This window comes from Buceros rhinoceros, unplaced genomic scaffold (genome assembly GCF_000710305.1).
Source record: "Buceros rhinoceros silvestris isolate BGI_N320 unplaced genomic scaffold, ASM71030v1 scaffold4542, whole genome shotgun sequence".
Classification (NCBI taxonomy): Eukaryota; Metazoa; Chordata; class Aves; order Bucerotiformes; family Bucerotidae; genus Buceros; species Buceros rhinoceros.
Genome location: NW_010398199.1, coordinates 46,334 through 66,984, shown reverse-complemented (window position 1 = coordinate 66,984; position 20,651 = coordinate 46,334). Strand labels below are relative to the sequence as shown.

The following is a 20,651-nucleotide window of genomic DNA, read 5'->3' as shown; positions in this document are numbered from 1 at the left end:
CAGCAAACTTTGTTTTGCATGATGGTGCTTTATTATGTTGATTACTGTAACCATTTGTATTGTCCCCAGGTCTATCTTACTTCCTAAGTGGTCAGTGTAAAAAAACAGGTCCCGTGAAGTGAATGACCATTTAGCTCAGCATGTTTCTTCTTGTGAATATAATGGTTCATCCCACCAAATCATATCTGACCTTTTCCAAGTTGCTTCAGAAACATGACAATATCAAAAAACCTGAGTGTAACATGTTCAGAATTTTGCTGTCAAAACTGGTGGTACAATATCTATGCTTAGCGATACGGGAAGTATATTTTGGCTGATATTCTTTGTTCCTGTGATCATTAAGATAATCCTGCTCCTCACACAGACGATGAATCCAAAATGATTAGGTTATGCTTTGCTGTAAAGGCCTATTGCTTTCCTCATGTTTAGTTAGCGCACTGCTACTGGGCTTTTTAACCATTTGTTTAAAGTCTAGTCAAGTTCTAAGAGAACAAAAGCTAATATTTCTTCTCTGACCCTGTCTTCATGGTCAAAAATTAATGAAGAATCCACTTTTTTAGTCTGAAGCACAGTATGAGAATTTTCATTTATTGGTTCTGGGGTTTAAGATTGTCTTTTTCTGAGAAGAATCAGGTTCCTTTTTTTTTTTTTCTTTTTTCTTTCTTTTTCCTTTTTTTTTCCTTTCCCCAGACTGGGGGTGTTTTGCCTTTTTTTCCTGATTGAATCAAATTAGGATTAAAATTTTAAAGGACTGTTAGTTCCATCATCAGAAGGTTAAATAACCTTTTTTCCTCACCATAACTATTTTGAGAAATGTTTGCTGAAAGAGTTATATATCAATGTCTGTAAGTAAGATCTGTTTGAATGGTCAATAACTTTCATCCAGGAATAAGGAACTTTTCTTAAATAGCTATTTCATAGCATTGAAGAAGTGATACACGCTGACCTCTTCGTACCGGAATAGTTAGAATATGTTATTGATACTGAAGTGGTGGTCTCCTCTCCATCATCTGCATTATGTCATGTTTTCTAGGGAGAATTCTTAAGACTTTGGAAAAATTGTGTAGATATTGAATATTTCAAGATGGAGTGATTATTATTGTTCCATTAAGCTTTATCAGACCTGTTTTTTTAATAAGACATCTTTTTTTGGTTTTGTTTGCCTTAGGTTCAACATGGTTAGTACATTCCAGGAAACACCTACACTTGAAACTTGTCCAGAAAATGTTGATGAAAACCTGCTCTTTCTACCTGAAAGGCTGAGATTGAAACTGCTTCCTTTTCAAGAGGAAGGTGTCATATTTGCACTTCAGAGAAGGGGCAGGTAAAATCCTTTTTGTGTTATAAGCTAAAAATAATTATTTTAGGTAAACATAAATTAATTTTTATAAGGGCTATGCAATACCAGCAGCTTTTAGGTTATGTTACAGAAATCTTTCATAAACTGTAAGATAACATGGTGTAAGATGAGGTGTTGTTTTCTTTTTTTCTCTAGAGAACAAAGAAATGTTTAATAATTCATTACACAAAAGAGGATTGTAGTATCAAAGATCTCCTCATGTAAGAGGAGGGTGATATCAGTAAGAGCATTCTTTTTGTCATGTTAATAGAAAATTCTTAAAATAAGTTAATTCACATTTGTTTCTTCAGTCCTTAATGGTGTGGTAGAGCTGTTAAGAGAATGACTAACAGATCCTGATGCATCTGTGAGCTATTCTATTTTAAACTTGGTACAATTCTGGCATGTAATCAGGGTGTTCTGGAGCTCACTGAGCTGCAACAGCAGAGCAGAAGCAGCCTTGCAGAGTGCTCAGTTTTCCAGTGCAGGCACTGACAGAGCAGGCATTCAACAATTACGTACCTGATAAATCAGAAAAATAGTTTATGCAGCAGAGGCTGGAGATATTTTGCTGACTAAGAGCCTGTTACTGAGTTACGGGGCAAAGAAGAGGGAAGGGAAATGCTATTTCCACATTTATAAATTTTAGAAAATTGAGGCAATAGCCCAGAGCCATGGAACGACTGTATGTTTTTCTTTTGGAAAGTAATGACATTTCAGAGGTCTGGCACAAATTAAATTATTTTAGCCTAGGTTTTAAAGAAGGATGAAGTTCGTTTCTGATCATTTCATCATCTTGCTCAGAACAAGAGGCTTAGGGTCTAATGGGGTTGCTTGCTAATGTTTGTGATTTTTTTTGCAGGAGAAAAGATACATGCTTCTCTTTCTCTAAAGGTGAAAAATTGGAAATGTTCTATCATCAGTTCTTGCAATTATGTGGAACTTTTGATCAAAGAAAATTTTCACTGAAGTTTTTCACTTTTATTATATTCATTTGGGCAAAAACCTTTGGCAATTACAACATTGCTGTCTTCAGGGAATGAATCGAGCCATTTATTTTATGCTGCCAGAGTAGGTAGCAGAGTAGAAAGATGAGCCCAGCCATTAATGTGCAAGCCTGAGATGTAGAAAGCTTTATGCTACATTGGTATAAACTACGCTGTGACCACTGGTCATATTAGGCACTTTGCTGCTGCACAGTGTGACTGTGAAAATGATTGCATGTGGTTTTAATGGATTGCTGCAACTTTGGTAGAAAAGACAGCAAAGTCTGCATTAGAGTTTAATTTAATAAATGCAAAGCCCTTGGTTACCATATCTGAGTTGATCTGATTCTAGTAACGGGATGCGAGGTTTATACAGTATGCAATAGAGGTGCGTTTGAATATACAACGAGTGAAATAACAGAAGACATTAGAAGTGCATAATTTCATTAATGTTAATTACTGTAGGCTAGTGGATGTATTTGAAAGTAGCATAATCTTTTTCAGCATATTACATAATACAGACAATCCTCAGGATGCAGCTTAACTGTAAGACTGGATAAATTTTAACCAGATAATTCTTCTTTTTGTTTGAGAAGGAACAATTGCCTGCAATGAGTATCTAAAAAGGTTTGGAATACCTATGCTAATGACTCTCTCTCAAGGAGAGAGTTATATTATTTTCGTTACAGTGATGGGCTTTACGTGTTCTTTTCTTGAAACCCTTCAATAGCAAAAGACTGTTGGCACGGGCGGTTTTACTGTGGCATGTGTATGAAAGTATTTTCATCATGCTTGCAAGAAATCTCATTCCTTGGCACAGCAAATTCTGTATGATAGCAAGGTCAAATTGAGCAATTGTGTGCACACTCTCAGCCAACCTCTATATAGAGTAAAATTTATTAAGTCAAAATTTCCTGAGGAATATTTTTTTAAATCTGTCCCTTGTTCAGGGAGATCTAATTTTCCTTCTGTCCCAAAACAGAACAAGAGCATCTGCTGCTTGTAGCTGAATTTTCTTATTAGTTTGTCAGCCCTTGGCTCACCCAAGTCTTTTCCTTTTGTGTACTCTGTGATGATTTAAGCCGCCTTTTTGTATTCTCAGTGGTATATTTTAGCAGAGTCTGGTTCTTTCCCGTAACAGTGTCCTTTCTAGTTTTAAAAATACATAAACACAGGACTTGAAGTAAGCAGTATGTGCATCTCAGCTTTCTTCTCTCCCTCAGGCTGTGCACTTCCTTTGCAGCCATCACTTAATCCATGCTTTGCTGTGTTGGAGGAAACTGATGTAAAGAAACTGCCCTATTGTTGGTTGAGGAGTTTCAATTAATATTATCTTAGACAAGAGCTCAGTGTGAAAAGGGACTTAGAATAAACTTTTATTGAACAAACTTGCATGGAAGTGGCTGGTAGTAAGCTATTAATTCCCTTGCCTTTTTTCAGAGCATAAAATAAATATGCTGTTGTGATTTGTGCTTTTGACTCATTAGTAAATGAGTCAAAGGTTTTTTCAGTAGGTGCTCCAAAGGTATTGTCTAGACTAACAGGCACTGCCTAAAACTTTTCTAGGAAATGATAATTGTAGAGCCAACAAGACAGTGTATAGTTCAGCATATGCTAAGAATCCTTTTAGCTCACAGACATGTCTTAGAGATAAATTACTTCATGGCTGCTTATTCCTTACTAGAGATGAAGTGCAATTGGGAATAGGTACGTAGGGATGGAAACAATATTGGGTGTTTTTTTATAACTTCAAACATTAATGTGCAGGAAACAAGGGTCCACGGAAGTTCTGTCCTTGAAAACGATTTTGTTTTTAGGCTTTTCTTTCAGGAAAAGTGTAAGTTACTTCTAAAAACAGCATTAATATTTATTTATTTATTTATATGTGCTTTAAACTGTCTCTTGAATAGAAAGCAACAAACTTGTCCCTTCCAGGAACATAAACTCTTAGGAATAGGCTTAGGAAATATTGAGGGTTGTTAGGGCCAATTGTGTGGGAGTGAGCAATTCTCTCTCTTTGCTGGTTATTAGTCATAGTCTGGGCAGGTGTGAACAAGTCCCCATTTCCTAAGAGCTCATGATATCCTAATGGCAAGTGAAGAGATGTCACAAGTAAAGATGTCATATTGCTTATTGAGTTTAGGTGTTCTGAGCAACGGAGTATAATTTTCAGGCCTCTTTTATTCCTCCATGCAAACTGTCGGAAGCATGCAGGAGGAGGCTGGTTTGAGAATGAAGGCCTCAACAATACTGAGAAGTCAGCAGCCAGTAGTCAGGTGTTAGTGAAGAGGAGATGGCAGTGTTGAAGCACAATACTGTGGAAAAAGTGGTAGAAGCTTGGACAAAATATCTAAAATGCAGAGATACATGGGCAGGTGGCTTAGTTGTACTGCTAAGGTTCATGTTCAATCTCTTTTGAGCCCACATCTCTCGTTGGGTATTAATAATTTTTACTGTTGCCGTTCTTTAACAGTACTGAGAAACTCACAGTCAGTTTCCACCATGTATTCTTGTTTTATATCCTCTCTTTATAGAAGTGTGCTATGTCTGTTTGGTATTAACAGACAATTTGCTCGCCTGAGTATAGGGTAAAAGTCAAAGGCAAGCTGGTATTTGAAAGCTAGCTCCGTTGCTACTGGATAGCAGGTACTAACCATAGCACTAAATGCTTTATCAAGTGTCATAATAAAAACTGTCGGTTTGTCATTTGCACACATCATTATTTAGTACTGTTTGCCTTGTTGACAGCATCTGAAAAAGATGTCTTCGGGCACACACATATCTTTTTTTTTTTTTTTCTAGAAATGCTGGCAGAACATTTTGTTTAAACTATCTTGCTGGTGGATGCAAAAGAAGACTTGGAAATATTTACCATTCATGAAATTAGCTTTTCCATTGTAATTGTATGCCCAAACTGTTTACTGGAGTAATCTAATTTCCTGCTGGTTTTTTTTCTCAATTTCTTACATAAGATTCAAGTGCATTAACGTTGTAACTTCTATTTTCTGGCAAAAAAAACCAAAACAAACAAACCAAAAAACAACCAACTTTTTTTATCTAAATTTATCTAAATATTGAAATGCTTACTGGTACATATACCAGTTTATACATATACTCCAGTTTTGATTTATAGATAATTTTTGCTTTTAAATGGTACCTTTATAAGTTTTAGAGGTAATACATTAATTTACATATTCTGGAGCATGAAATTTTTTTTCCTAGTTAATTCTTCATTAATTAAAACTTCTTAAAATTCATAGACTTTACCAGTCTTCATAGAAATTAATTGTCCCCTCCCACATTCAAGGTAGAACAAAAAAACAGAGGCTCAATTCAGAATTTTCTCAAAGCCTGTGAACACAGATGAAAGGTTCTAACTTCATTTCCTGACTGGAAAGGTAAAGTATGTACAGTCTGCTGAGGTTTTGGGAGTTGAATCATAGAAATTATGGCTCTTGGGCAAGCAGCAAATAGAAATGTTTAGGGTTCCCAGACACGGAATAGCCCTTTTAGGGCCAGGAATTTCCAATATAAGTAATATTTAAATTCTTCGGCAAATTTCTACCCAAATTTCCTTAACTTTCTAGGATGGTAGTAAGAAGGAGTAATGAGAATGCACAGAAATTGAGTCTAGATATCTGTGCATCACGGTAGGCTAACTTTTTTTTTTTTTCACTTGAAATGAAAAATTCTCAAGTTCCTAGAAATCCTTATTCTGAATCTGCTTTGTTGTATCTCATTCAGCATGGCTAAGCATAAGAAAACCTACTCTATAGTCTGCATGTCCAAATAGAATAGAATTCATAGAATTTTTTAGGCCTTGAGGAAGAGGTTAAGCTTTCTTTGTCTAGACTCTGAACTAGATAGCCTGAATCTGTTGAATTATTCTGTATTAGCATTGAGTAGTATGAAAGATATCATTTCCCTTTGAGTTGAGTGTCTAAGGGAATTACATTTCTAGCTTTTGGAAGCTGATAGAAAATATTTTCAGTTTACTTTTTTTTCCATGCACATTTTAGTTTGTGCTAGAACAGTAGATCCTTTACTCTTACACTTTAGTTTAACTATTTTTTCCCCCTTTCACCCTTATTTTTGTCATTTTTATGGAGTTTGGTTCTGGGTTTTCTATTGGTTTTATGTCATAGGTTGCTGCAAGCCTATCTTGTGATTAAATGCAAGACCAACTGCTTTTCAGCATTGTCTAAAATAATCTCTTTTTTTTCAGAATTTGCTACATGGTTTAAAGGAACATTTATTGAAAATATTTTACAGGCTAATGTTGGATTGTCCCCCAGTATTCTTTCTCAGTAGATCTCTTCTGGGAGATGTGGCATCATTATTTTCAGTTGAATTTTGCTTTACTGTTTTCATTTCCGTTACAAGTCCTCACAACACTGCGTTCTATTAGTTTAATTAACATCTTAGTTTAACTGCAGTCTACAACTTTGTTTATGCAGTGAAAACATTAACCATTAATTTCTAAATGAAGGAAAATGAATCCGAAATGGTTGACATGGATAGTTCATATTTTATGGAGCTATAGCTTTTGGATAATTACCAGTAGATTATCAGTTTTTATACTGATAATATTATAAGAATGTATACTGAGTATTTATACTGAGAACTGTGATTATTTATGGAGAACGTGTACAAGAAGAGTTTTTCTTCAAGTTTTATTGATATTGTTCTGAGTAAGTTGCTGGAAATCCTAGTGAGCGTTGTGGCTATTTTCTTGTAAGCACAGAACAATGACTATCTATCATTCTTATATGCCACAGGTAAAGATGTAGAACTGATCTGAGTACCAAACACAATGTCCTTTAATGTCTCCAAATTTTGTAGTATCGCTGTTGATAGGAGACAGACAAGATTAAGTTAATCATAGTTTCTTCTGGGAGATCTACTTATTCTCTCTGGATTTGTCACACTGACTTTCACTGATGCCAAATTAATTAAATTTGCATATTAGAAAATGAATTTCCTTTCACATTTGTTTTTTGTTTGTTTTTGTCATGTCTAGGAATATTTCTATGAGTGTTTCAATTTTATTTTAATTTGCACTTGGTGACTTGCAGCATCAAGTGCCATCAGCAAGTGATCCATTATTTGTAGGTCTTCAGATCAGAGAGAACTAGAATAAAAATAATTGTAACTTTTTAATGTGATTTCTGTCTCTAGTCTCAGTAGATTGTGATTAGATAATCTGAAAGAGATGTTTGAAACAAGGCATAAATCTCTTGCTAGAGGAGGAAAGAAATCGGCTTCTATTCCAACATATTCAGCAATTCGTTTTAGAGATATGAAAAGATTATGATTTTGTGATAAATCTGAGTCCTTAAACCCTGCATAGTAGTACTTGAGCAGTTGTTTCCAGGCTTAGAAAAACAAAACTGGCGAGTAATCCTTTGGCAAAAAAGCATGGAATGGCCATTTAATGTATATAAATAGTTAGTTTAATACATTTCAGTGATTAAATTTGGAGTAGCTCTGTGAGTACTGTGTTTTTAAAGAAAGGTTTCTTTTTTTAAAGACGCTGGTTTGTAATGTTTGAGTACATTTCACATCCAAGAATTGCCAAAGGAGGGAGAGATGACTAAATGAAGATGCTAGCTCACAGAATGAGGTTCAGATGCAGGAAGTATGAATGAGAGACTGAGCCAAGTTCTGCAGAGCTTTCGTGGCCAGGGAGGCTTGTTTGGAAGTGATGCTAGAGGAACTGGGAAGCGATTCAAATGGAACAAAAAATGCATTGTCAGTAAGTGAATGTAGAATGTCAGGAAAGGAACTGTGTGGGGTTAAAAATCTAAGAACAGAAAAAAGCAGTGGTAGTAACCTGAGAAATTACCTGGTCTTAAATGTGGTCTTTTAGTAGCAGGAATAGAGAAGAGAACACAGGTTTTAGAATTGCAGGGCACAATTTGTTAGAATGGAAGAGAAGAACCAAGTGAGATAAAGACTACAAGAGTAGGTGATAGGTTGTCAATAGAAATGGAGAAAGTGGAAATGAATTTAGTGTTAGCTGTGTGCAAGCAAAGTTTGCAGCGGGAGATTCCGCAATGACAAATCAGTGTGTTTAACTGTAAGCATCAGGGAGAGGGTGGAATGAAAGTGATCAGTTTTGAGTCTGTCAGACAAGCTGCTTTAATGTGAGTGAGAAAAAGTAAGGTCTTAAACAAGTATGAGTCAAATTCTGACTGACTTAATGGAAGTTGGAAGGAGGGGAAGAACATGGGCAGAAAACTACCCCAAAGGCAGCAGGGTAAACAATTTAAACCTACATGTGTTATGATGTCTTTGTACTGTGTTGAAAGCAGGGCAAGTTAGGGAAGAGGAGATAAATCAATGTAGAAAAGATCAGCAGAATTGTTTAGTTCAGAGATCTGTGTCAGAAAAAGTGGGGTATGCTGTCAACAGGTGAAAGGGAGGCTGTTTTTGAAGTATTTGGAAGGTACAAAAGTATTTCGAAGTATTGGTGTGGAGAAGGAACCAAGTGTGGGAGAAAACACTTGTTTTGAGAGCTTGGGATACTGGAGAGAAAAGACATTGAATCTGGGAACTACTGAAAATGGAGAGAGTACTCATGAGACATTTTTCTAGATGTTTTCCCAATTGCCAGATTCAGCTTACTTTAAAGGAGGAAGACATGAGGAGTACACCACAGTTCTGCAGCTCTTGCATCACAGCTGACTGATTGGGGAGGGTCACTTGGGAAAGCAGAGTTTATTGGAAAAGTAATGAGTACCTAAACCTCATTGAAAGTCATTAGACTTCATTCTAAGGAAGAGCTACAGTTCATCACAGGTATTTCAGTCATGTCAGTTAATACTGAGGTTACAGTCTGTAGCCTAGATTGTCAGTAGTTGGAATTAGTTGGTGTTATTCTAACTGTTCCAATTAACTGTAGTCAATTTTTTTTGCATTGACTCAGCTGGTGAACCAATTTGTCTCTGAAGCCAGTGACTGAATAGGTAGAGAGTTTCACTATTAGGTGTCTTCTAGACTAGAGTTTTTATCAGTTAACAGTCAATTAGTGTATTCTAAAAACCTTCTAAAAAGCTTAACCTTCAACTTGACCACTTTGATACGTGTTACTCTACCTGTCTTTGTCAAAGCTAAAATACTAGAATATGTTGGCAAATGTGCTCTCATAGCTTTCACATCTCAATAAAGCAGCTTAGATTTTTTTTTTTCAATTACATATTGAGGAATGTGGAGAAAAGCACCACCATTCTCCTCTAAACGCCTTCAGAGAATCCTTAACGCTGCAGATGTAGCAATTTAGTGCATCTTACATTAGACTGAGGATTCGTTTTTTATTATTTAGGGTTTTTTTTTTTTTTTTTTTTTTTTTTTTTTCAAATACCTAGTGTAGTTCAAGAGCAGAGGTATAATCTAGCTTAAATCTTCTGGGGCTCTATTTTTGGTGAAACAACCTTGATTATTTTTGCGAGGAAGTGAGCTCTCTTTGTTCTGGTTTTGGGACTGCGTGCTGTGATTACTGACACACAAATGTAATGGTTGCTTGCGCAGTTTTATATAAAAATGTTCTAAGTTCAGATTCCTTAAATAACCCTTGGTTAAGATGTTAGTGCTAAAGTGTTGGCTTGTGAGTAGGAGGTAAATTATATGTTGTAGCATTATATAAAACTGACTCACATGAGTAGGTGAGAATCCCAAGAATATCAGGACACCCACACTAGTGAAAGAAAGATGCAAGCTTCCTCTGTACAACATGTTCCAAAGAGTGCATTAACAAAAACAGCTTTAATTTGTTTGAGTAGTAACAAAATCTTTCAGTGTTTTAAGAAATGCAGTGCTACTGCTGCGACTGTTTGTCTTAGAAAATGCATTTAAAAGTAAAGGAGTTTGTTCTACAAAAAGTTACCTGTGGTTCTAAGTGTCTCCTTTCTGGATAAATAGCTGTTGAAAATTAATGAAGTTAAATTATCCCCAGAAGCAAGCAACAGATGTATTGGATTGCTGTACCCCTTCAGCATTTAATCCTCCATGTAAGGAAGCAGAACTGTCTAGTTTAGAGAGGATATTGCAAAAATATTTCTGTAGTTGCAGTCAGCGCTAGAGGTTTCTTGTATGACTTAGCAGGATTCTTGGTTATACAGACTTTAGGTATAGGCCAATGTGGTGTTAATCAGTATTTTTGCAAGAGCAAAATTCAAAATGACATTCTTTGTCTTTGCAAAGGTACCTGGCTGAAGTAGCCATAATTAATAAAACAACTTTTAACTGTATTGTTTGCATGGTTAATATTGCTAACATTTCAGAAGGGGTGACCTGAATGTAACCCAGACACACAGAAATAGAAATTATTTTCATTTAAACATTTTTCCTTTCCTGCAACTCTTTTGGTGAAACTGCTTTAGTATTAACCTCTCTCTGATGCAGACTATTTTCGTGCAGATACATGACAAATGCCGCATGAGCTTAGCCTCACTTTCCTTCTGCTTCTCCAATCAACTCCTCTGCATAAAATTTGTAAGATCTGCTTCTCCTTCTGCTTGGCAAAGTTAGTTACAATCTTCTTGACATCAACACCACCGGGAGCAATTTCTGTGCAGTTTTATGGTTTGAAAAATGATGCTTTCTGTTGTTCCAGTGGCAGAACTTTCCTGACCAGTGCTTTCCTGACCAGGTTGTGGGTTTCTTTCTTAGTTCCTTCACCTGTTTTCTGCTAACTTCTGGTTTCTCTCCAAGGTTTGCTGTAGTAAGAATCTGTAAATGCACCTTTGCTTGGTGCTTGATACCTTTACAAGACTGTTACGATAGCACGTACCAACGCGTGAATATCTGGTGCAGACTCATCCAGCTTTGTGTGGTCCGTTGAGTTATGCGATTCTTTACATTTAGAAGAAAGCTTCAAACACAGTGATGGGTTTTGTGTATAACCTCAGGTTCTTCCATTTGTTTTCTTTTGTGGGAGGATCAACAATACAGTTTTGGACCTATGTGCACCTGAGGTGAACCGACACAGTAGACTTCTTGCTCTCTTCTCTGCATGCGTGTTGACTTACTAGGTTACATTCTCACACAAAGCTTCCTGTTTTGCTCTTTGTTTTTGCATTTTAATGGAAAATATTATTTTAAAACTAATACATCTTGAAATGAGATGGTTGTTAATCCTGGTGGAGACCAGGCTGTGGTTCCCTTCTATTTATAAAAGATGCTGCTGTGTCCGAACCTCACTGCTAGTCCTACAGCTGTAAAAGGGTTATGAATAGTGGAAAGGTTGTTGCAGCGTGTGCAGTGTATCCCAATGAGATTCCGATGCTTTTGGTTAGGAAAAAATAGCAATTTCCTTGATAAATGGACAGAGATTCAAGGATTCACTGTGAAAGGAAACATTAAAAAATTAAACGGGAAAGAATCTGGAAGAATTTGCCCTTGACTGTGGTGGTTTTTGCACAGTTGGACTTTACTGCTGAGAGTAAATGTAACTGAAACATCTAAAATTATTTTTTTCCTTGCGTTTCTGCAACACTTGACCATGTGGGCTGAGCTTATAACAGGATATGAAACTGCATATCATAGCTCTGATTTGTATTCTTGGATAGAGCTATTATTAAGGTGTCATATGAACAGATGGGGTATGAATGATGAAGCTCAGATTGGGTAACTACCAGTTGAGAGGAAATGACTAACTGAACTTAGTGAACAAGAAGTCTGTCTTCTTGTAGTCAAAATATACGAAACAAAAATACGTATTTGTCCCTTCAGTGTAGCTGAAGTTCTGTTTCTTCTGCTTTGACAGCATGGAACCTTTATGTTCTTGTTGGCAGCTTCTCTGACTGCAGTAATATAGAACATACTGAAGTTTGTTTTAAATAGAGGCTGCGTAAGGTTATATAAAGCAAAATGTAAAGTGTTGCTTTTTAACAGCTTAATGCAATCGTTAGGTATCTTATAAGTTTTGTGTGATCTGGGCTGTAATGATGAGGAAGTTCTTTACATTTCAAATCTTATTGTTGCAATTATAAACTGGAACACGTGATGATTTCCCTCTTAGTAATATAAGCTTTTTTTCATTGCTCTAGTATCTAATTAAAAATTTTTGGATTTCTGATATTTTTTAACTACATTAAGCAGGCATCTTTAAGAATCTTACTTTAAAACCGTGAAAGCTACAGAGGATGAATGCTCTAAAATGCATTAAGTCATAAAATAATTTGAATAGCCTCAATTCCCGCTTATATTAGTTTTATTAACTTCTACCACTGTCACAAACTCATTTTGTGTGTCATGTCCAAATTTTTATCAAGTGTAAATATCAATAATGTCAATTAATTGGCATAAATCAGCAATTTTAAAACTGTAGCAGTTCAGGAATTTGAGTAAGAACAACGTGGATCAAAGCAGTGATTCATCTTGCTAACTGGATCATAAGAGAGGACTTAACACATTCACGTAGTGTAAAAACAGGTTTGTGCCCCTGATTCGTATCAATATGTGTAGTCAAATGTTTAAATGACTTAAATGTATGGGTTGCAAGTTTAGGCAGAAAATCCGAACTACTTATGACAAAACTATTTTGTCATTTGGTGAGAGAAGAGAATGAATATTCATCTAGATAGCAAAATATCACAGTAGATAGGAAACTTTTAATCACATGAGTGTGTCTGTGGATTCTGTTTGTATTGGTGCCTCAGAACCAAGGTAGTTATAACTGTGATTATCTTTTAAGTGTGATGATGTTATGGATAAAATTACGGAGTTACTTCGTACTTCCATTCATTTACCAGCAACAAAATTATGAGTGTCTATATAAAAGCCAGCAACTTTGTCACTGCTTCATAAGAAGTTTCTCTTCAGACACAGTAAGTGGAAGCTAATTGACGTGAAAACAGGAGATGCTCTATAGCAGCAAAGATTCTATGAGCACAGTCTGAAAATGAGTGAAAAAGAAAAACAGAACTTCTTGTTCTTCAGCAGATACTCAAGTCATCAAAGTTTAAGTGGCTACAGTTCAGTCTTACAAAACCGGTCTCGTTCTATGGAAGAAATGTCCATTCCTGTGGTTGATGTATTTTAAAGGCTTTTTTATTTAGTTGCTATTCAGGTTCTCATTGTCAAAGTAATTTGTAAATCGCTCTGAATTTCTTCTTTGTAGCTTGTTACCCTAAAAAAAAGAATGAGGGTCCAAATAGTTCACAGATGCCAAAGAACAGTGCGATAATGAGTTCACACTTTGATTTCTGTGTGTCTGAACTGACATATTTAACATTGCATTATTTATGTAATTCTACTAAAATATAAATTGATATGCTGAGATATAACTGTATTTGTCAGCACAAATTGGCGAGGAACATTCGTATTCCTGTATTATCACATTTCCTTACTACCCGATGCTACTTGGATGCAATATACTCTCGGTTATTTCTATATTTTTACATTTGCTCTGCTATCCTTATATAAAATCTACTATATTGTACTATAATGCTGAAGAAGGTCTTTGCTTTATTCTTGAGAAGCCCCTGCTCTGCAGCTCACTGCTATAGTCGTACTCATTTTCTGTATTTGTGTAAGGAGCAACATTAGGTTGTTGTGCATTCCAGTTGATTTCAGGCTTCATACTGTTTGGAAAAACATGATTAATGTGCTGAAAGCAGTTGGCCTCTGAAGGAATCTGTAAAAAGAAAGGCTTGTTTTGTAAACTTCAGTTCAAGCAATTAACAATGAGTATTAAATGGGAAGAAAAAAATTAGTCTTTGAAGTGAGCAAGAGCTGACATTATTTTAAAATTAGAATTGTGTATTAGTTGTCTGCCAACAAATGTCTTTGCCCAGCTGCAAATTGCAGGCATGAAGGCCCCACAATCATGAGTTGCCACTAAAAATAATTCTCTTCCTGCCTTTTTTCCTTTGTAAATGTGGGCAGACTTGGAGGGTTGTTTTTGTTTTGTTTTCTTCCTTCGTTTTCATTGCTCCATCCCTAACAACTTGGGAAGGGAGTGGGGTTACAAAGCTATTGCAAGTAGATTATTTGTTACTTATAAGAAAACAAAGTACATATTGTGAATTCTTTTTTCTTTAATGTTAGTTGAAAGAAGCAAATGAAATTAGTAGACATTGAAATTTACCCTGGCAGATTGAGTGAGCAAACAGCAGTATGCCCTGTTTCTCAGAATATGACACGTTTATCTCACACATCATGTCTGAAAAGTGCCAGTGCACTTTTTCTGCTCAAATTATCTATTTTGACCGCAGAAATGTCCATTTTGGCCCCAGGGCAAGGTGTATATTATTAATCAAAATGACAGCTCTAAGATGATGGTCCTACTACAAGCCTTAATCATTAGTGTAAAGTGGCTGGTTTTGTGCGGAAAAGAAGACTTCTGTTGTAGTTTGGGGTAGCTACACTAACTTCAGAGTACCTAACACTATAAAAGCAGCTCTTTATTCATTTAAAAAATTATTGGTATTAAAATACAGAACAGTTTTATCTTGGTGTGTTAAATTTTATTACACACATGGAGAACTGGAAGATCTTTTCGTTTTTTCATGGAAGAAACATTGTGTTTGACCTATGTGGTGTAGTGGTATATATCTAGTTACATGGCACATCAGTAGAAGTTTCAGTTTCTTTAGAAGGTGCAGTGGCTGGGAACAGACTGTGAAGAAGAATTTATCCAGAACAATTCATCAAGACTAGTTTGTGTCCATGACTGAAAGCTATGGAGGATAATCGAAAAGCACAGGGCAGAAGGTTACTTGAGTTGGAAAAACAAGCAGAGTGGTCTGTGAAGGATATTCCCTTGCAGAGCTTGAAATATTTCATCATTTCTGAGATTTGGCACTTTTTCCTGTCAGTAAACGTTTATAAATCCTCAAGCGAAGTGATGGACTGCATAGAGCTGTCAGTCTGTTGCTGTCCCTTAGTTCAACCACCAGCACTCACTGCTGTATTTCTCAGTCAGTGGTTTGTCTAAGCCCATGCCCTTTGTGTGACAATGATACTGAGTGGTGGGAGTTATTCTTCCAGTTTGCTTTTTATGACAGTTTAGAAAATGATACAACGCTTGAAAAAACTTCCCAGATTACCAGGTAGCTGGAGAATTCATCTGATTAGAATTAATCTAATTCATCTATTTAACTGGAGCCCAAACAACTATTGCTATTGAATTCTGACATTTCTTAGGAAGTTGCAGAAATTCACACTTTTTGCACGTTTCAGATCTTGCCTTGGAATTGCCAGCATTGATTCTGGTTGGAAGAGACTTACTAAATCTGTATCTTCAACAATCCAGGGTTGCTACAGGAGAAAAGGGAACTTAAGTCATCACCTCGCTTTAAGACTTAAAGGGAGTAGGTTGTCTCCTCACCTCTTTCTTATCCTCATAGTTTTTGCTTGGACTCCTGCCTTCCTCTGAATTTGTTAGTGTATGTGAATTTAATATATGTTTTATCTGCTAATCACTGGTAGAACAAGCTCTTGTAATTCTTCAGATGCTTTTGAATTGGATACACTTGTTGGTTAGGGTTTAGGGAGGTGTGTTTGTTTTGTGGGGTTCTTTCCAGCTTGGAAAAGTTTGTGAAGTAGTGGAGGGAAAAGTTTGTGAAATAGCTGAGAGCTGGGTTTGTGAAGTAGCCACCGAGGGTACACATTTGGAAAGGTACTGCATCATCCATTTAATGACTTAACTAAATGTCCGTCAAATAATGTCCTTAGTTCTTCATCCAGTCTCAAAGCTTTGATGAAGCAGCTCACATGGGCTAGAAACATTTAAATTCCTCAGACCCTACTTAAGTTGAGAACATATAATAACTGAAATAAACTTAATCATTTAGAATACCTATAAGAAATTAATGTCAAAGATGGCATTTAATGTTTAGAAAATGTAAATACACTGAACAGAATTTAGTAGTTTAGAATGGGAACTTGGAGTAGTCATCATTTGCACAAGGAGCAGCATTAACTGAGTGACTCCAAAACGAGAAGAAAATCAAGTTCATTTTCTAATGCTTTAGCTAGTACAATTGGTGGGGGAGAGGAAGGAACTGTTTCTGTTTCAAAACAAGTGTGACAGCTCTGGAAAGCAGCTTCTTAAAGTCAGTCTGATATATAAATAATCCTTAATTATGAAGCAGCAAAAACATCATTCTAAAAGACAAAAAAAATTGAAGATGCACTTCTTGCCTCGAAAATGGCTCTTAAGGTTGCAATTCATGTAGCACTAGACCAAAGCAGCAATTCGATTTTACAGTGCAGGTTCTACAGCAATGCTAACAAATTGAATATATGCTTTTAGAATAACTGGCACACTTACTTTCAAATTCATACCAAGTTTTCTTTTTGCAGTTGGTATCTGTAGGAATGAAATCTCCTTTCATTGGTTCAGTAAATCTGTAACTTAAATTTATAGTAAATGGTTAGTATTGGTTTAGTATATGTATTATAGTATTGGTTTAACTGTCGTATTTACTATTAATTTCTGCTTTTTTTCCTCTCTCTCTTCTGATTTCTTACTTAGGTGTATGATTGCTGATGAGGTAAGTGATGTTTCTGTTCTCTAACACCATTTTTCTTGTTTTAATGTACTTCATGCAAATGAGACTTTTTTTTGTTTGAGAGATGTGGGCAGAAAGGTTGGTAATGAAAGAAACCTAATTCCTGTGATATTCAGCAGATAGTCTGAAAATACCTAAGATGGGGAAAAAAAAGAAACCTGACATAAGCTTAAAAGAATCTTTTGAAAATCTTTGAGAAAACTTAGAAGATTACTTTTAATTGTATTTATAGAATCATATAATCTTTCCGGTTGGAACAAACCTTTAAAATCATTGAGCCCAGCAGCTCCCCCAGCACTAACCCATGTCCCTCAGTGCCACATCTACACATCTGTTAAATCCCTCCAGGGATGGGGACTGCGTTTGTGGTAACAAATTATCAGTGAAATAGTATGGAACTGGCTCTTTGGCTTTGTTTCCTTTATCTGATTCTGTCTTTGCAAAATATTTTGGGCTCTTCTGACTGGAATATGCTTTCTGAGCAGAGACTTCTGTTTTTAATTTTTTTTCTTTTCTTTTCATTTCCCAGATGGGGCTAGGTAAAACAATTCAAGCAATTGCCATTTCCTATTACTATAAAAACGAATGGCCTCTCTTAATTGTGGTGCCTTCATCTCTGAGATACCCTTGGGTTGATGAGATGGAGAAATGGATTCCAGAACTCTCTCCAGATGATATTAGCATCATTCAGAACAAAACTGATACTGGGTGAGTAAAGTTCATTATTCTATAGAAAGGCTTGTGCAACCTGACCTGGAGCCAGTTGCCCAGGACTCTGTCCAGTTGCTTTTTTAATATCTCCAAGGATGGAGACACCGCAACCTCTCTGGGCAACCTGTTCCAGTGCTCAGTCACCCTCACAGTGGAAAAACAAAGTGTTTTCCGTTGTTGAGAAGGAACCTCCAGTGTTTCAGTTTGTGTCCATTGCCTCAGGTCCTGTCATTGGGCACAACAGAAAGGAGCCTGACTCCATCCTCTTTGCACCGTATCTTCAGGCAAGATCACTCGTGAGCCTTCTCATTGCTAGGCTAAACAGTCTCAGCCTTTCCTCACAGGATGGGTGCCCCAGTCCCTTAATTGTCTTGTTGGCCCTTCATGTACTCTTTCAGTACATCCATGTCTCTCTTGTGAGCGCTCTTGTGAGCAGTCCAAGCGTGGCCTCACCAGCCCTGAGTACCTCCTTCAGCCCGCTGGCTATGCTTTGTCTAATGCAGCCCAGAATACCTTTCACCTGCTTTGCTGCAAAGGCGCACTGCTGGCTCACGTTCAACCTGATGTCCACCAGGACCCCAGGTCCTTTTCTACTAAGCTGCTTTCCAGCTGGGGGGACAGTGCACAGGGTTGTTCCTCCCCAGGTGCAGGAGTGTGCAGTTCTCTTTGTTGAACTTCATGAGTTTCCAGTCAGCCCTCCAGCCTGTCGAGGTTCCTCTGGATGGCAGCATGACCCTCTGGTGTATCAGCCACTCCTCCCAGTTTTGTATTATTATATTGTGATAGTTACTCATCTCCTTTGAAATTGAGAGGTCTGGTTTCTGCAAAGTAGCAAGGGCTTGTCTGCTGAAAATTAGATTACTTCAGCGTGCCTCAGATTGAACATGCACGGTTATTTCTCAACTCTGATGAATTAGCTTGTGTTCATTAGCTTCTGTAAAACATTTTGAACACATTTTTGGAAAACCTCTGGTATACATTACAAAATAAGGAAGTAATTACTGCTAAAATTCTATTTAGTGCACTGAGAAAATTTTTAAGTTAGAAAAAGTATTCTCTAAATAACTGAAAAGGTCATCCTGACTTAAGTCTAAAGATAGGAAGCCTAATAGCATTAATTCGTCAAAGACTACAAGTCTTGTGTGTTTATTAAAATAACTCTGCTATTACACTGGATTACAAGGATATTTTTTAGTCTGCTTTACTGACTTGGTTGATTTCATGGTAGTGTATAGATGTTGTTCTAAAAATTCTGGTTAAGGGAGACTGAGCTTCATGTTGCCTGACAAGTATCAGAAAATTACTTGACCAGCAAGAGATACAGCTGAGACAGTAGCTTGGAATCTTCCTTGTGGTAACCAGAGAAATCTACCTGAAGATGCATTTTAAAAGCTTAATCAAGAGGTAGTTGCTACTGAAGATAAAAATAATTTTGTCGTAGGAATATGGCATCTAAAATAAGGACCCAATGAGCCTTTTTTTTTTTTAAGCTATTTAACTAAATGCACACATGTTTAACGCTTCTAGTGCTGAATGCAGAAAGGAGAAATGTGGAACAAGTGAAATGATGGCAGAAGTATATGGCAAACAGAATTCTGTTCATTTTATCTTTTTAAGATTTTTAGAAGAAGTAGACCATTACAATTATCACTTACGTTTATTCAACCACAGGGGAAGAGGAAAACTTTGGTTTCTCTTTGTTTAACTCCCAGGAGGCTATAAGTGAGGTTGCTGTTGAAGTAATTAATATTTTAACATTAAAAAGTGTTTTATGCATTTGCAAGAAGATGCAAATGTAAAAATACAGCTGCCAAACTTGCTATAGCATTTTGTTAAATTCTGCTTACATATGTTCATCTTTGATTTCTCTCGGTTGAATACTCTGCTTTTCCTCAAAACTTCAGCAGTGAAATTTACTGCTTGAATATCGTTTAACTTCTTAATTTAAACAGGTTAAAATGTACTTAGGTATCAATACACAGGTCCTTGTAAGTTCTAACTAAATTTGAAATTGGATGTTTCTTGAATAAATTGATTCCACTAACAAATAATTGTATTTGTTTTTTTTTTAATTCACCCTTCACAAAGGCGTAGGGGAAATTCTTGTTTTCCTGGTTGCTACATTTTCTATATATACAGTAACAGCCAGAGTCTGTAGTGCGTTGCCCATAGTGCCAGTGCTCTAATCATTGCCTCTTCCACATCCAGAAGCATGAATGTTCTTTCTTCCTCTTAAAAACTCAAGGATACTTCAACTTAGTTGGGTTTTGGTCTGTTGCTACTGGAGAACAAATGGAAGTCAAGTCAGCAGAGCGGTAGCGTCTGACGGATGGGTAGACCCGCTCTGACTCTCACTCTGCTGACTTATTCATCTAACAACTTGTCAGAGTTCCTGAAGGGCCACAGTGCTCTCTGGTGATTTTAACATCAGTTAGTGCCCTGGGCCTATATATGCCTTTAACTTTATTGTAAGAAGTTCCTTTCCAACTAAAGGCTGATTTTTCGTTTTGTGCCTTGTTGATTCCCTGCTTCCAATTTTTTGTGTTTTTCATATTCCAACTAAAGGCTGATTTTTCGTTTTGTGCCCTGTTGATTCCCTGCTTCCAATGTTTTGTGTTCTTCATATTCTGTCTGAGCAGAAAAGCTGGATGGACAGCTCTGCTACAAATGTCTTTTTCAGAGTGAGGTTCAGCCCAGACTGTACTTTTACAGGACCCAAATACTCAGAGACATTCTAGTTAGTCATCGTAGGCTGCTGGTAAGGGGACTGTACGTGGAGCAGAGATGGCTTGCATAGAGACATTATTACTTCAGGCATTTGGGTGCTGTTTGCTGCGCTCATGATTTTCTGATTTGTGTGTGTAACTTTTTATCCAGAAAGTGGATTTTTCCCATCTGATACTCCTGGAAAGGAGCAGAAGTTGAAGCAATGCAACCAGATAAATGAACTTCCTTTCAAATGCAATGTGTCTGTTCTGAAAATAGTTAGCAAATGTGTATGGTTTATATATGTGAGACGCTAGAATGCTTTAAGCACCAAAAGCTGTTATAATTAGCCTGACAAACCACTAATTAATCAATCCAAAAGGTGTCATA

General features: G+C 36.6%; 1 protein-coding gene across 1 annotated transcript in view; it reads left to right on the top strand.

Moving 5' to 3' along the window:
• The first annotated feature begins 1,175 nt into the window (after positions 1-1,175).
• The window catches only part of ZRANB3 (zinc finger, RAN-binding domain containing 3), a 41,982-nt gene continuing 22,506 nt past the window's right edge, over positions 1,176-20,651 (top strand). Inside the window, exons 1-3 of the mRNA XM_010130995.1 lie at positions 1,176-1,324; positions 16,808-16,826; positions 17,374-17,552. Of these exons, the coding sequence (XP_010129297.1) occupies positions 1,176-1,324; positions 16,808-16,826; positions 17,374-17,552 (347 nt within the window). The remainder of the gene's footprint in view (positions 1,325-16,807; positions 16,827-17,373; positions 17,553-20,651) is intronic.